The sequence below is a fragment of the Daucus carota genome, chromosome 2 (genome assembly GCF_001625215.2).
Source record: "Daucus carota subsp. sativus chromosome 2, DH1 v3.0, whole genome shotgun sequence".
Taxonomy (NCBI): Eukaryota; Viridiplantae; Streptophyta; class Magnoliopsida; order Apiales; family Apiaceae; genus Daucus; species Daucus carota.
Window position 1 is genome coordinate 39,692,543 of NC_030382.2, and position 14,759 is coordinate 39,707,301.

General features: G+C 36.2%; 2 protein-coding genes across 3 annotated transcripts; both read left to right on the forward strand.

The window, feature by feature from the left end:
• Nucleotides 1-475: 475 nt before the first annotated feature.
• On the forward strand, nucleotides 476-5,409 carry LOC108206858 (protein ACCELERATED CELL DEATH 6-like). The gene is made up of 4 exons (XM_017377280.2): nucleotides 476-1,225; nucleotides 2,942-3,313; nucleotides 3,964-4,514; nucleotides 4,715-5,409. Exons 1-4 carry the CDS (start codon nucleotides 571-573, stop codon nucleotides 5,354-5,356), a joined length of 2,220 nt encoding a protein of 739 aa, XP_017232769.1. The 5' UTR covers nucleotides 476-570; the 3' UTR covers nucleotides 5,357-5,409.
• A 126-nt stretch (nucleotides 5,410-5,535) lies between these two features.
• On the forward strand, nucleotides 5,536-10,891 carry LOC108208335 (protein ACCELERATED CELL DEATH 6-like). 2 transcript variants are annotated; one of them, XM_017378860.2, is made up of 4 exons: nucleotides 5,536-6,921; nucleotides 7,662-8,035; nucleotides 8,430-8,992; nucleotides 9,579-10,891. In XM_017378860.2, the coding sequence occupies exons 1-2, from the start codon at nucleotides 6,339-6,341 to the stop codon at nucleotides 7,751-7,753; spliced, it is 675 nt and encodes a 224-aa protein (XP_017234349.1). In that variant the 5' UTR covers nucleotides 5,536-6,338; the 3' UTR covers nucleotides 7,754-8,035; nucleotides 8,430-8,992; nucleotides 9,579-10,891. The 2 variants fall into 2 exon arrangements, with proteins under 2 accessions (XP_017234349.1, XP_063943554.1); XM_064087484.1 differs by having other exon boundaries at nucleotides 5,536-8,035; nucleotides 9,579-10,887.
• Nucleotides 10,892-14,759: the final 3,868 nt, after the last annotated feature.

A 14,759-nucleotide genomic window follows, 5' to 3' on the forward strand; every position in this document is an offset into this window, starting at 1 on the left:
TGTCTAATTCACATTTCAGAGTAGATTGTTAGTTAGAACTTAAAACAAAGGTCGGTAAATAACACGTTCATTCTTTTCATTATTCTAATATAAAATGTTAGTTAGCACAATATTAATTAGCACTTATTCATTCACAAAGAAGTACTTTTTTCTTCTTCTTCTTCTTCTCTGTTTTTTGTTTTTTTAACTTTCTGTCAAGTCAGAAATGGTTGCTTGAATAAGCTCCGAATTCCTTTTGACGAATATGATCAAACATTTTATATAATACTTCATTTATCTCATCCAATTATTTATATTAAAATTATCTCATCTAATCGATCACTATCGGTTTTCTTTCCTTATTAATATACTTTTTGGATTGGGTTTACGTACCAGCCGCCACATTGTATATGTACACATGATACGGGCGAGTCAGCGGTCTCACAATATCATTAGAATACTCAGGTGCATCAAGGCTATATATACATGCTGGTAGATAAATCATTGACGATATATACACAAGTAATTAGCAGCTTTATAAGTGCCCAAGATAGAAATATATCTATAACCCTGCCGGCATTAACGTTTTAGATGGGCTGGTTATATAAACCCGGGTCGGATCCCCCTGTTGTGCCGATTCAAAATCCTATAAGCATGCTTGTAAATCAGCTTGTGACAGGTTCAGGGTGGGCCATTGACAATAAGACGCTTGGTCTGCTGAACGGTGGTCCAATAGAAAAGCTCACGGCAGGATTGTACAAGGGAAACAGGGCAGTCGTGCAATATGTTCTAAAGGATTTATCAGCGAAAGATTTCATGTTGGCCCCACCAGATAATTATAGAGGATTGACGGGACTTATGTTTGCAGTAAAATATGGAGATATCGAAATGCTGCGGTTCCTCGTTGATACAGGTTCAAGTTTTTCCGCTTCTTCCTCGGCTAATGATAGTGATGGCTCGTGTAATACTCTGGAAGCTTTTTTGAGGCAAGGTGATGAGAAGAAGAACACCGCCTTGCACGAGGCGGTGAGCATGGGTAATATGGCTGCTGCGGAGGTGTTAGTAAAGGCAGATCCAAATCATAGGCATGCTCAGAACTCTGATGGGGAAACTCCAATCTATATTGCTGTCAAACTGGGGCACATAGATATACTAAGGATGATGTGCACAATTCTGAAAGTTCCGGCATTTGATGGTCCTGATGGTAGAACTGCTTTACATGCCGCTGTTACTAGGCTGCCTAAAGGTATTCACTTCTTATTTTTATCGGACTTTCCGGCAACCATTTAGATATCGGATTTTTATTGTTTCCGATTTCATTATGATTTCTGATAAAAAAATTCACCACTAATTAAAATATAGTTGTTAGTGTGTGCTAATAGACACAGAAAAACTCATCTTATATCACTTACATTTTAAATTACATAACACGTAGTTTAAGGTCAGGGGAGAACTTTGTTACATACTCATTTCGAAATTCTATTTTTACAAATAAAAGTTTAAATATGATATGTTTGTTTATAAAAAGGTTAAAAAAAAAAATAATATTACAAAACTAGAGTCATTGTGATCGATCCCGTTAATCTGTTGATTGAATTTTTACATATTCAAGGAACATCACTAAATTTCAATAGTGTAGCTTAATTTTACACTGATTTTCAAAAATATGACTGGATTTTAAAATTAGCACAAATGCACAATAGTGGCTGGATTTCGACTCTCTTCACCGTCTCTCTCAAACTATCTCTCTTCCCACAACTCCACAAGACCCCTCTCTCCCTACACCCAGGGGCGGAACCAAGGGGGGCTAGCCGTGGCGCCAGCCCCGGCTGAGAAAAAAATAATAAATATAATTTATTTATTTTTAGTTTTTTTAGCCCGGGGACAAATTTAAAAATGAATATATATATATATAAAAATAGCTCACTTAACATGGTGGTTTACATCGAAAAGGCCATATTTAAAGACATAGACAATGAAATTATCTTACAATATTATCAAAATATGCAAAATCATAGAATTCAGTTGTCATCTATTCCTTCCTCAAAAAAAGACAGTAAAGATATCTCCACTTAACCAATTAAAGTATGCATATTTACTTTTAATTTTTTTGCTGAAATTTTAATAATAGTTTAGCCCGGGGTCGAAATAAATCCTGGTTCCGCCACTGCCTACACCTCCCCTACCATGAACTTCCACTCGGCTTCCAGTCAAACCCACCCACCCAAATCACCCACTCAACATCTCATACAAATCTTCATCAATATTCTCGCTTCTTGTAGTTCTGGAGATCTCAAAGGTATTCTCTTGGTCCCGAATGGGCGATAAGATTGTTGGGTTATTCCACAATGATTTCCTCAGAATTGCAGGGAGAGTTGGCCCTCCGGTGACGGAGGCGGCGGTATCTAGTCATCATCCATATCTGGAGAGAAGAGAGGAGAGAGAAGGAGGTATGTAACTTGGGGGTATAATATGAGCAGTCTTAACTTAACGAGCAGAGAGTGGTTGTTCATGTTCTCCGGTAGTAGGTGCTTGACTTGACCGAGAAGAGATTAAAGAATGAGTTGATTGAGGTTGATGTGTAGAATTAGGGCGAGATGATCTTGAAGGTGAATGTGAAAGAGATGACTCAATTTTGCTAATATATTGTTTTTACGTAACTGCCCTCTTTAATTTATGTTTTTTAAGTGAGTTAACGGTTGAAAACTAACGTTCTTAATGGCCGTCAAGATTTTGTAACGCGGAGTCAAACCTCAGCCATCTTTTTGTAAATTTAAAAATCCAGCCACGTTTTTACAAATCGGTGTAAAAAGTAGCCACATCCCTGAATTTTACTCGACTTTTAATTTAAGTAAGATGTCATTTTTTTAAATTTGCACAAACGGCCTCTCGTATTATTAGCCAAATTATTTGCTATATATTCTGCTGTTGCTATTACTAATTTGTATCGCAAACATTATAGAAACTACGGAAAGCAGTGAGGCGGTTCAGGTAGTCATTGATACCCTAATACGTTACATAGGCGATGAGAATAAGCAGGAGATTAGAACACTGGTCGATCAAGCTGATGACAAATGTGGGAACACTGCCTTACACTTGGCAGTTCTGGGAAAGCACTTGGGTGTTGTTAAGCAATTATTAGGCGCAGACAATCTGTTCAAACACGATCTTAAATGTAATAGTGATTCCAAGAATCCCATCTACATTGCAGCTGAGCTGGGATACACGGATATATTCAAAGAATTCTCCCAAACTAAGTACTACGCTAGTGAAAATGCGCCTGGTCCTCGGAAACGATCGGTCGTGCATGCTGCTGTTATAAGTCGAGATGCAGGTACGCCCTATCAATATATACTATACTTGTCAAGGAATATGTAATATCGATTTTAAGAAGGCTTACCTATCTGTACGATACATGTCTAGTACTAATATGTAATGTTTTTTTAGGAGCATCTTCGAAAGTATAAATATATGAAAATGTTAGGTACTTAAAAAGTGTTTACAATTTTTTTTAAAATTTTAGTTGTCAATATATGATTGGTTTCGCACACACTAATTATTAGGATCTTTGTGTGCACATCAGCCACCCAATTAAAATTAGTTTTCTGTCAAAACTGGGAACACTTGGGATACATAGCATCACTCACACTAATAATAATGAGACTTCTTAATACGCATAAACCACCCAGTTAAAATCAACCATCTGTCTGCCACATTATTTTGGGGGGAAATTTGGGAAAAGAATTTGGGTATGTAACATTACTTCTGTTTGTGTTCCCTATTATTATAAAAATATTAACTTCGAATTATGTTTGTAATGAAATCAAGTGAATATTTAATTATCACAAACAAGATAAGAAATGGTTAGTTATTAATGAAAAGGAGATCCCAATTTTTCGTGGAATAGCGAAATGTGTAAGAAGTCCTGTAGTTTAGGACAATATATAACTAATCTCGTGGACATGCTTTGACATTTTTTTCCAGATTGTATAAGATATGTATTGGAACATACCTCGGACCTTGTAACCTCTTGCGACGAAGACGGAATGACCCCACTTCACTATGTCGTGCTTCACAAATTTGATTCGGTACTTGATATGATTGTGAAAGCCACTGTTAAAGCCAACTCAATATATAGATTTAGGACTGATTATGAAGGGATGGTACCAACACCACTTTGGTTAGCGATGGAAGGAGGATTTACTTCTACGGTCATACAGCTTATAAAATTATTACCAGGTGTATGTCTTGAGATCAATCATGACAACAAAAGAAACATACTGCACTTTGCAGCATTTCGAAGTGATAAGAAAATGGTACAAGCAATATTAAAATATTGTCCGCAAGATGATATCGACACACTTGTGAAGGGTAAGGATGACAACGGAGATACACCTCTGCATCTGCTCATCGATCAGGGCTGTTTCATTGCAGACCTTCTAAAATACGAGAGAGTTGTTAGAATGGTCAAAAACAAACAAGATATGACTCCCCTCGACATGTTATATAACCAAGACAAAATCATAGCTGATCAGGTACCCTGCAAAACCTTTCTGGAACTTATTTTAGTTGTTTTAATTGTCTAAATTAATCTTTTAAGGGATAAATATCAAGTAGGTCACTCGTTTCGTCCAAATGTATCAATCGAGTCACTGATTCCCAAATTGACTCAGATAAGCTAGTCAGGATAATAAATATTAGTATCTAATAATTATAACTTGATCCCTCCTTACAGTTGCAAATTAAAAAAGAACTTGATGGTACGCAAGTTAATCAACATTCATGCTTCTGGCGTAGACGCACCAAGTTCAACCCGATTGCACAGGACAGTTTAGTGCCTTCATGGAAACGATCAGAAAAAGATGACAAATTTAAGAGAAGAAACAAAGAATTGATGAAAGAAGAGCTTATACAATACAAGGAAAGGACCAATACCCAAATCATAGTTACCGCGCTCATAGTCACAGTAACTTTTACCGTAGGCTTCACGATGCCCGGGGGATATTATGAAAGTGGTGACCTGAATCAAGGATTGGTCCTTCTGTCAAAGAAGAGAGCTTTTAGTGCATTCATGATATCTGATGCATTAGCTCTAGCACTGTCCACCATTTCTTTATTTCTCTATTTCATTTCAACTACGTATGAAGATCCCCAACTCGTCTCAAAACTCAATGGTGTATCATCAGGACTCACTGTTGTTTCTGTTGTCGCGATGATGTTGACATTTATCACAGGAACATATGCTGTACTATCCCACTCACCACTTGTTGCTATTACGGTTTGTATCATCTGTTCCACTTCCTTTCTTTTCATCATTGTTTTCCTGATCATCAAGAGTAGATATGACCGCGAAAAGATAGAAGAGAATGCACCCTGATTTCGTTTGTAACTGCTTCCAACTATATATTTAATGCATTCTTATTTTTCATAGTGTACTATTTCAATTCGTATGCATGACTGTGATTCTTGAAAGGATCACATCAATTCGTGTGAACAGAGAATGCTTTCACCCTTGGCATGTCTCTTCTTAAGAATTATATTAACTTTTACAGTATCATCTTGGAAGTGTTGGTAAGTTGTGCACATGACCTATTCAGAGAAACAATCTTCAAATAGCTACTTGATTATTTATTTTACCAATTAGTAATACTGCAAATAAATATCTGTTTGGTTTACATAAGGAACTGAGTAAAGTATAGGAACATTGTTACTTCACAAAGATTAAATTGGTATAGGATGATATTGACTCCCTTTGTTTGATTCCTGTTTTCTCCTTCAATTGTGAATAGGGAGCTTCTTAAAAACTTCCCAAGTTTTAATCAAATTTCACCAATACATTCTATATAAAAATGAACTCGATAGACAGTATCGATATATACTTCTAATTATTTATTGTTACAAATCATATAAAATCTTAATTAGCGCGTTTAGTAAAGTCACAAAGGGATGTTTTGTGTTGTTTATTAAGGCATTTAATCAAACACGTTCTTTATAGGAATGTTGCAGAGGTAATGGATCAATTTTCTGTGATTAACTGTTAGGTAACGCAGAAATGGGTTGATTCTTTTTATTTTTTTACCATTTATTTGTTGGGTGCGAAATGATGAGCCCTGGGGACAGAACGTGTAAGAAAAGTGAACTGCGCAAAAGAGGTCAAACTAACACTGCTGAAATTTTAAAATGTTTTGAGGAGATGTTGAAAGAGGGCTCTGCCTCTGCCTTAACTCTTGAAAACTGTAAGCTGCAATATAAATAGATAGATTGATGAGTGGTGTGAAATACTAAGGAACTCAAGAGAGAAAGAGAATATATCAAGTGTACACACCATATATACACATATAGAAGAATACTATTCTGTTATGGATACTACTAATACGACTGTGAATCCCGTTAACTTGGCCGGATATACAGAATCCGCAGCTCCATTGTTGCAAATTTACTATAGGTGTGAGCGTCGTATGAGTGACAATGATGAGTTGCCGGAAGGAAGTGCAGAACGCAAGCAATTCGCTGTGAGTGTATGTGGAAACTATAAAAATCTTTTTATCAAGCTGGGTGATTTTGGATCTACTGCATTTCACTTGGCAGTGCGTAATGATAGCACTGAAATGCTTGAGGCCCTCATCGAGGCAGCGAGACGTTTGCCTCCTCCTTCTTCAACTAATGATGATCCCCAAACGACTACTCTTGAAACTATACTGAGGCGAGGTGATCGATGGGGCACCACTGCCTTACACGCAGCAGTGATGGTTGATAAATTTGAGCATGCCAGGCTGTTAGCAGAGGCAGATCCAAATTATAGACATATGCAAGGTGAATTATCTCATCTCTGTACTGCTGCTAGTCTTGGCTACCTGAACATTGTTAAGATGATCGCTGAAACATGCACAGCTCCGGCGGTAGATGGTGCTTTGATCGCTGTTATTCCCCACCTGCCTGAAGGTATTCAATATACATGATCATATTCAGTATTCATGTCTGTTCCAATAAATTTGCTTGCTTAGATCAGGCACCCAATATCAGTCTTCATTTTTCTATGATCTAACATATATATAACTATATAAGTATACTAAAAGGATAGGATAGATTTGAAGCTAACACACTGTTTATACGGCGTCGCCTTGGCAACAAGAAGGTGAAAAAGTCCATGACATCTTCCTCGTCAGTCTGCTTCTTATATAGCGTCACGTCCATACGTCGTTTAAGATCGCTATGGCGCCAGGATCAGCCCAAAAATTAATAATGAAAAGTGGCCTAATAGACCCAGACTATTATATGTTATAACCTAAATACTAAAATTGAAGTCTGTCATGTAATACGACTCAAGTATTCCACCAGGTACTTAATTTTCCTATTATCTTTTCTTAGTTTTTATCTTCTTCTTTTTCACTTTTTTAATATACTTAATTACCTATATTTATTAGTAATTACACAGTGGACACCACATGTTTGATAATATTCCTATATGTATATCAAGAATGTTTGTTAATATTTACGCTATTTTATATATAATTTATGCATATAATATTATATTATACTATATATATTATCTATATTAAATATATCAGATCAAATATAACTCCTAGTCCATCATAATGTCCGCCGTGGCGTCCTGACCCTCTACGTTTGTCGTGTCGCCATTACGTCATATAAATACTGAGCTAACATTTAAGTACTTGCAGGGTATAGCGTAAGTAGTGATATAGTTGAGTCGATCATTGAGCAGGCAGAAGACATTATCATTCAACCGATCCAACAGATCACCGCTTTTTAGATTTTATCCAACAGGCTCATATGAAGAGCAAGAACACTGCCTTGCACTTGGCAGTTATGGGAAACCACCTGGGCGTTGTTAGGCAGATTTTGATGGCAAATCCGTCGTATATATGTGACAATAACAACAGGGAGCTCAAGACTCCAATCTATATTGCTGCCGAAAGGGGATACAAGGATATAGTCCGAGAATTGGCCGACAATTATTCCCGATCACGGACTTGTTCAGCAGGTCCTCGATGTCAAACGGTTTTGCATGCTGCTGTTTTAGGGCGCGATAAAGGTATGCGTTGTCTAATTTTACTTTCCAAATTATAGTGGGTGTTTGGCTAGCCAACTTCTGGGCTTTTTCTACATAGAAGTTAGCTTCTGCTTAATTGAGACTGTTTGGCACATCAATAGAAGCACTTATAATGAGGCTTAAAAGCTCCCAAAAAAAAGCGAGGAAAGCTAGCTTTTTTTTCTAAATTACAGCTTCTTTTAAGAGAAATACTTAACTTATAAATCACTTCTAATAACCTATAAGTTTAAATTAACTTCTCACTTATAATCCACTTTTTTACTTTAAGCAATAAGTCACTTTTTTTTTACTTTAAAAGGATTCAGGAAAATCCTTTTAAATAAGGATGGGAAATCCTTCTCCATGATATAATATATATTGTCTTTGGTTGGTTTAGGCTGTGTGGAATTGGTTGTAAATGATTCTGCAATGCAACGTCTTCCTTACATTAAGGATGACGATGGTTGGACACCACTTCACCATGCGTCGCATTCCAAGTTTGATTCAGTAATAGACATATTAGGAAAAATATTCCAAGAAAGTGGTATTTCACAGTACACTAATCCTGCTTCAGATTTCTATTGAGAGGCACGATCGCCACTTTGGCTGGCAATAGAACAAGGACATACTTCTACAACAGTAGAAATTATCAAAGTACTGCCGAGTTTATATGTGGAGGTGGATCCTGAAAGCAGACAGAATATACTGCACTTGGCAGCCGAAAAGAATGACAAGCAAACGGTTCAAGCTATTTTAAGAACTTGTCCTCCAGAATATCTTCGCAAGATCTTGAATGGCAGAGACATAAACAAGAACACACCTCTGCATTTGCTCATCGCCAAAGGTTGGTTAATTAAACAACTCATTGAGCATGAACAAATTGATAAAACAGCGAGGAACCATCAAAACTGCATTCCGTTCGACATGTTATATGACCAAGATGATATTGTAGCTGATCAGGTATGTCTCATACGAGAACCAACTTTCTTGTAACTTTTTAAGTTCCCATATCTATCCATCACCATCTATACATGTTCACTATTATCAAAATCATTCCCGGAAATTCATTTAAGAATACTAATGTTGTGTTTGGTTGGGATGAATGGAATGAAATGGAATGAAATGAGTATAAATAAAATAAAATAATAGAGTGTAGGAGGGAGGACTTTGAAAAAAATGAGTGAGTGCAAATTTTGTATGATAAGATTTGGGTAGGAAATAGGTATGATAAGGAAGGGAGCTTTCCTTCACAAAATGGAGGGTTTGAGGCTTTGAGCTCTAGTTAAGGGTCGTAATAGGAATGGAATGTTGGAAAGAATAAAATTATTATACATTCAACTAAATTATAGTTCAGATCTCATTCCATTCCCTCCATAAATTTCATTCACCCCAACCAAACACAACATAAATCAAGTAAAGACATGCTAACCTTTCCCTATTAATATTCGGTCTTTACTGGTTTTGATTTGGGTTTAATTTTAATATTTTACTTAGCGCTGGTTACTACACGTGTCTGATTGATTGTTTCTTAATCTTTCTATTACAGTTAGCTATTAAAAGAGTCCTTGATGAAGCTAAACAGAATTCAAGCTTTTGGATTTGGAGAAGGTCGAGTTCCAATATGAATACGCAGGAAAGTTCCGTCCCTCCATGGAGAAGATCGGAAAAAGATGTTAAATTTAAGATAGCCAATGAAAAATTGATGAAAGCGAAAGTTCTGCGATACAGGGAAAGGACTAACACTCAGATCATAGTTACCGCTCTTATAACAACGGTCACTTTTACAGTAGGTTTTACTATGCCAGGTGGATATTACCAAAGTGGTGAGTCGAATCAAAAGGGTGAATTGAGACAAGGATCAGTTCTTCTTGCAAAGGAGACGGCTTTCAAGGCTTTTATAGTATCAGATGCAATAGCTTTGGCACTGTCAACCACTTCTCTTTTCCTCTACTTCATTTCAAGTATGTATGAAGATCCCCGCCATGTATCAAAGCTCAATGCTATATCAACAGTACTCAACATTTTTTCTATCGTCGCAATGATGCTGACATTTATCTCTGGAATATATGCTGTGCTATCTCACTCACCGGCCCTTGCTCTTGCCATTTGCCTAATTTGTTCCACTTTCTTTGGCTGCATAGTTCTTCTGTTGATCAAGTTGGGATATGATCGCAAGAAATTGAAAGACAGTCTCGCTTGAGTGTTTGTTATTTTGAGTCAATTATTTCTAGGAAAATGCTAGGTACCCAAAATGTGTTCCCAAATTTATTTCCCACATCCAAGTGGCATTGTATGATTGGCCACTCTCACATTAGTAATAATGCTATCCATGTATGTACATCAACCACCCAATTAAAAATAACCACATGTCTGCCACGTCATTTGGGAAAAGGTTTTGGGAACAAATTTTGGGGTACGTAACATTACCCTTTCTTCTGTGTGAGCAAATTAGACTCTGATCACTCTGTGAGTGCTAATTCAATATCTCTACTCCTGCCATGGTCTTTGTACACACTTTTGCTCTCTAAGATGGTTTATGTGTAGTTGCGTATCTCTCTTAACGACACTTGCACTTGCAGTGTAACATGATCTCTCCTACCCTCTTGCATTCGAGCAACCGGATTGATCCCATCCTGGATTAAGCAGTATCCTATCCAATTGACTACATTTACAGTCGGGGCCATATACCAGGTATATTTATAGTTGGAACATTTGACTTCCCACAAATTATTATTGACTATGAATCCATATCCAGTGATTTGAGATTTGATGATAATTCACTGAAAACTTTGAGAGGTCCCAAGATGTAATCAGGCCTCCAGAAAGGCCATGAGACGGTACGAATAGCCACCCATGTTGTGTGCTGTCCCATATGGAATTTCTAATATTGTCTTGCAGGTCAACACATGTTGATTCTTGGATGCATTTCAACACCGGTTTGTGTATATACAATAGCTTCTTGGATACTGTAGGTGTGCTACTCATCGATTAATTTTCGTTGCTCCTCACCCAGACTAGATTTGATAATTTCCCAGGCATTTTCCCTATCATTTAGTATTGTTAGAGTAAGTCTAAGAGATGCCCTATCTCATGTCCTAAGTTATAATTTAGAGCAATTAATGAAAAAACTTATCCAATGTTCCAGTGATGCCTTATATTATTAGGACAACCTCCTCAAGCCCTATTTTTTGGGCACATCTCTCCTTGCTCTATTCTATATTTTATTATAAATTTTCATCAACACTCTCTTTTTCTCTCTACTTTTATATTATGCTTTAATGATGAAAGTGAGTCTTTAATAATAAAATATTAGACATATTGTGAAAATAAGACACATTGTTGGAGTTCAAATGACTAAAGTATGTCCTAAATTACTAGGACATGATATTTTATATTATATTTGGTGTTTAAACTAGGACACTCTTGGACTTGCTCTTAATCCCTGTGGATCGTAAAGGGTTGGACCGGGTCGGGTTTCTTAAATTCAAGTATGATCTATTGAGTTCGGTTAGGGTCTGATTTCGGATATTTAAAATGAAGATTTAAATATGAGTTGTAAGTTTTTCGGGTTTCGGTTTGGGTTATGGTTTGATTCAATAATTACAAAATAAAAGTAAAAATTATATATCTATAAAAAATGTATGTTCTTTTAATTTAGGGATATAAAAAAGCGCTTCACAGGTTTTATTTAGTACAATAAACACCTGAAACATGTTAATTTAATTGTATACGATTTTTTAACTTATCGTTCTATATTTTGATTATATAATGCACAATACTCAAGAAAAAATAAAATATTCACGAAATGAATGTAATATCTGTATTGCGCATGTAAAACTAAGTAAAAGGTTAATACACATACCTAATAATTCATAATATTTCGATATATATTTTTTATTTAACATTTAACCTAACACACACAAATACAAGATTTTGCATCGGGTTTTATTCAGATTTCGAGTTCAGATCGGGTTTCAGATTTCGGGTTGGGTCTTCCGATCGAGATCCAGATCCAAACATTTTCGGGTCTAAAAATGAGATCCTGATTAAAAAAAATCAGATTTGAATAGATCCAATCAAATCGAAACGGGCCGGATATTTATCGGGTCCGATAAATCTATCATCCTCGTTAATCCCATGAGTTCGCATGTTTTAGGAATATCTTTTGAGGGTCCATGTCAGGACCTGTTAACCAACAATCAGCTTCTCAGCCGTTGGATGAATATCTAGCGGCTAGGATTAAAAAAAAGCTTAATACGTCCATCGCTTTTTAACCAACAACCAGCTTCCTGGCCGTTGGATGTATAATAATAAGTCATAAGTCGACTTAAAGTCAGAATAAAGCCAGAAGTTAGTTTTAGGTATTTTTTTCAGTGATTTAATTTTTTTTGATAAAAATTACCCATAAGTCATAAGTTACTCATAAAACATTTTTATATTTATTATTATATTTTTAATAACCCATAAGCCGTTAATAAGTAATTATTACTCAAACAGTCATTTTAAGCTCCCAGCTTATAAGATAAATCACGTTAAATCATAAGTCACGTTAAGCCATAAGTTCAGCCAAACGGGCTCAAGGTTAGCTAGGGAAGTGCCTAAAGAGCTTTATGTGAACTATATCAAACTTCCAAAAATGGATAGTTTTGTCCAACTTGAAGAGAAATAGATGAATCAATAAACTGACCATTGACTTGAGCTGTTGAAACAAGTAGGACATAGTTATAAGTTGTTCCCACCAATACACCATGACTTGAGAACATTGCTACCTCCTCATCTGTCTTCACAGCTGCGACAGTGTACTTTGAGTAGCATGATGCGCCGCGGGTGTGCACAGGTCATGACTGCGTGCCTGCAAAAGACAGTTGGGAACTAGGAGCGACTCTTTAAGGGCTTGTTTGGTTCGTTCAGTGGCCGAGGTTGGAACAAGGAATTATGTTAAAATTGTAGGTTGAAACGAGTCCCTGTCGAGCGGTTAAAAATACTCAACATACAAATAAATTAAACCGGTTAAAGATAATAAAGAACATTATAAAATAAATACAAATGAAATGAAATTCAAACCGGTAATAAATTCTAAATAAATTAAATTCAACTACAAGCTAGTTCCAATAAATTGCAACGAAAAACAATCACAAACAAACTAAAATATTATCACTAAATATTTCTACGGTTATGTGTAGCTCTCCATTCGTTGAACATATTTTGAGCCATTTGATTTCTAAAATTAGTCCATGGGTCGGTGACGACAATATCGTGTATATACTCTGATTGATCACCTTCATCCCCTTCATCATCATCACTATCAACCTCCTCATATAGTTTATTATCATCAAATGATCTTGGAGGCATATATCTTTTAACTAGGTTATGTAATGAAACACAAGCAAGCATAATTCGGCCATGTGTTTGTAAGCTAAATCAGGATGGACTTCTTAGAATCCCCCATCTTCCTTTCAATAATCCAAAACATCGCTCAATAATATTTCTAGCCATCACATGTTTCAAGTTGAAATATTCTACAGTTGTGTGTGGTTGACGTGCACCATTATCCCACTCTCTGAGGTGATAAAGATGTCCTCTGTATGGTGCTAGAAATCCTTCTCCATTAATATATTCGCCATCACATAGATCATTACAACTTTGTCACAAGAGGAACAAAATTATTTTATTAAGTTGTAATAATAATAAAATTAGAGTACCAAATATGTTAACTACCTTTTGGAACTTTTAAACCATAAGGCCTAGAAATTGCATCTCGAAGAACCCGAACATCATGTGCGGATCCCTCCCAACCAGGTAACACATATATGAATTCCATATGAGGTGAGCATACTCCTAAAACATTCATGGAAAGGATACCTTTTCTTGTTTGATATTTTGCTCGTTCCTCGGAAGGAACAGTCACACTAATCACTGTACCATCGAGTGCACCTAAAGAGTTCTACAAAAATGTGACGCCCCAGGAATCCGGGGGCCTGGATCCTGACGTCACCACACAAAATCTTTTAAAACACTTTTGAAAAACTGTATTTCTGAAAACCAAATAATTTAAAACCAGAAAGCATTAATAAAAGATTTAAAAGAGAACATTTTAACCCCCTAAAACAACAGGACCGCATCCAGGTTGTAGTATTGAAATTAGAATCAACTGCTACCATTATCGAATCAACTTCGATAAGAAGAATCACTGTTAATCTACTACAACTATAGTTTACAACTGAATCTCAATTACACAATTCCATCTAAGACCAACCTCGAACATTTCCCTGAATATCTCTCTTGACTATTGGATACTCAACAGCTCACACTCTTCAGCCTTAATATCCTTCTCCGAAATTCTTCCCTGTAAAGTTAGTACATAAAAAGGGATGAGCTTATAAAGCTCAGTAAGCATATACGTACATTTCAACTGAGGTTTATTCACAAAACTTGGTGAACCAAATCAATATTTCATCAGTCATCAAAACATTTTCACACATCAAGATGAGTATGAGTATTCAAACACGTTCACAAGTTCACACGTTCTACTGTTGGGGATCTTGGCCAGCTAAACAATTGGTTTAGCTTTCCTTCACAAAGAAAGCATCACACTACTTCACAAAGGAAGCATCACACACAGAACAAATGTAAGAATACTCATTTCTCATCAGAAAATCATCAACAAAATGTTCACCAAAACATCATAAATCATCAACAGTGAAAGGTAAAGTATATACTTACAGTG